This window comes from Monopterus albus, unplaced genomic scaffold, assembly GCF_001952655.1.
Source record: "Monopterus albus unplaced genomic scaffold, M_albus_1.0 scaffold126.1, whole genome shotgun sequence".
NCBI classification, from domain to species: Eukaryota; Metazoa; Chordata; class Actinopteri; order Synbranchiformes; family Synbranchidae; genus Monopterus; species Monopterus albus.
The window spans coordinates 18,724-21,421 of NW_018128006.1; the positions used below are offsets into that span (position 1 = coordinate 18,724).

The 2,698-nt window shown below is 39.0% G+C and overlaps 1 protein-coding gene across 1 annotated transcript in view; it reads left to right on the plus strand.

Moving 5' to 3' along the window:
• Positions 1-2,372: 2,372 nt before the first annotated feature.
• The window catches only part of LOC109967224 (keratin, type II cytoskeletal-like), a 6,077-nt gene continuing 5,751 nt past the window's right edge, over positions 2,373-2,698 (plus strand). Inside the window, 1 exon segment of the mRNA XM_020612650.1 lies at positions 2,373-2,430. Coding sequence (XP_020468306.1) covers positions 2,373-2,430 — 58 coding nt within the window.

Consider the following 2,698-nt stretch of genomic DNA (forward strand, 5'->3'; position numbering starts at 1 on the left):
GGTTACTACTCATCGACAGGACTACGCACTATTTCCCTCTGTGCATTTTGTTATTTCTCCTCATCACTGTACATAATAAATCACTGCTTGCATCGAAGTCGGCTACCTGGGTCCGCCTCTTTCTCATTTGCTCACTGACAGGTGCGAACGGCACATAACATGCATTTTCATTTGTCTTAACAAAACATCCCTTGGTCGGTTACAATCAGTCCTGAAATGCTGTTGCTAGATTCATGTGATTACCTTTAGAGCCCTGCATGGGGACCGGTTTGTAATCCAGCTTTAGGTCTAAAGTTAGGGTCAGGGTTTGTTGGTTGCTCCTCACTAAAAACTACCACTAAACTGCTATACTTTGGAACGCTCTCCAGGACACTGTGAACACCAACAAAAAACAGCTCAGGAGTAATGTGTTTTGACTTGCCTTTGAATAGTGTTATTTTTTTTATCCATTTTTATCTCCATGTTTTGCCTGTTTACTGTCAGTGAGACTTGGTCCCACTGTGAGGCCAACCAGGTTGCAGTTAATGCATGGTAACAATCTCTCCCCAACAGTAATTAAGTAGATGCAATTGCTCTGCCATAACCACAAATATAATGTTTTACTCCATGTGTACTGTAGAAAACTGGAGATGCACCTAGGAACATTGTTAACAGTAAACATTTAGCCAATATAAACATAATCTCTGGTTTTTGTTTCCCCAAAACATGTTCTATGAAATTAATGGAAGACCAAACAGGATGTTGCATATGAACATAGTTCTTAGAAAAGAGCTGGAAGTTGGAAGTGAGAATGAAGTGCTGGTATTTTCTTTTGGGGTGTGACTCATTTGTGCCCTAAAGCTCATTTAGATGCAACTGAGAAGCCAACACCAATGTCAGTAGTTTCAACATGTATCAACAGCTCCATTTCTGTCAGAACAAGAAATCTGGTGAACATCTAAGGTTTTTTTAGTTGCACACTGACATGAATTCAGTAGATTTCCAAGTTGTAAATTACTTTTTAAAAGCTGAAACTTTTAAAAAGGCACAACAGATATTCATAGTGTGCAACAAAATTAAAAAATAGCAACACTCCCTGAACCTTGACAATCATCGCAAACCATTAAAAGACTTACAGTGCTATGAGTAGTGAAGCTAGAATGTACAATGGCCTCCAGCAACCCCAGGCTGCAGGCCCAAACACATAAATAATAGGGTGGTGGAATTAAATAACTCTGGAATTCAAGACTCACTTTTTAAGGTAGGTCTTTATTTATACGTTGATCACTTTATTTGTCTCCCCAGTTACCATTCATTACTTTTAGTTGAGTGGTTTTAATTTCAAACTAATGTCATTTTAATTTTTACGGCATATTTGAGATTGCCTTGAGAGGACCATTGAGTCATTTTAAGAATTCTTCAGTGTATAAGATCTATTCTGTGTGTACCTGTCTAATTTTGTGCAAAGTACCTTGCTGCCTGCAGAGAACCTCCTGCTAAACCAGTTTTTTGTCTTGTACTCTTGTTTACTACTATGCTTTTTTTCTTGCTGCATTTCTCAAATATGCCTCTTCTGAACATCCACCATCTGTTTGTCACTCTAAGTGACATATTACATTCCCCAAACACAGTTTTTCTCCCCATTATGTAAGTTCTGCTCTCTGCTACAGATAATCCAAAGTCATTTATGTCTTCTGTGTACTTAATGGTTCCCTGCTTATTGGCATATACTGAGAGAATGTACTGGTTGTGCATTGAAAGATTCCTACCTTCTCCATACTTGTAACTGCTCATGGAAGCACTGAACTATATGAATTTCAACCACAACATCTCCTCCAGGGAAACAGTGTTTTGATTTGCACCACTGTTAACAGTTATTAAACAAAACTTGACAGTCATGATATTTCAGCTGTCAGCATATTTGTTGTTTATTAATATTTATTTATTGTGTTTTATTTTGTTTATTTTGTTAAATGTCTGACTGCAACATCACAAAAAGGACTGGAAGCTGGACAGTTTGCATACAAAGTAAATGAATATACACACACAAATGGTTTTTATAGTATACATAGTTACTATGCTGCAAATTTTAACCAGAATTTCAGTTTGGTGCATCTTGAGTGGATATTTTTTCACTTATAAGGGTTATGAAAACTTTTGTGTGCTTAGGAATTTATGCACAATTGCATATATAGTGTATACTGTATTTATATGCATACACTCAAACAGGATGGGTTTTGGAAACCTGGTAAAATCGTAACAGTTTAAAGTTTAAAGTATTCATATTTGATCTAACTTGTAAGAAGATGAAAGGCAGAGAATAGTAGATCAGTGGCTGTACAGTTCCCTGCCCCACCCTCTCACTCCTCCAACTACATTGTGTGTTTGCGATCATGTCTTTTCTTCCCTTCCCACCCAAGGCTCAGATGCCATTCCTCTGTGAGCACCTGGGTGTGTCAAGGTGCGATCACTTTACAGGGGTGGCACTTTGACTTGTCTAACAAGCTTGGCTGCTCCAAGCCAGCCTACCTACCTGCAAGTGCACCTTCCAGGATCCAGGTAATTGGAGGAAAGTTGACGGCGTGTTGCAGAGGAGGTGGAGCTCACTGGGACCTCCTCCTTATGTAGATAAAAATCCATCACAGACAAGGAGAGCACACTTAGCGGGACTAGACTTTCCTCTTAGTGGGCACCACTGCTCTGCTGCACCTCTCTCTGT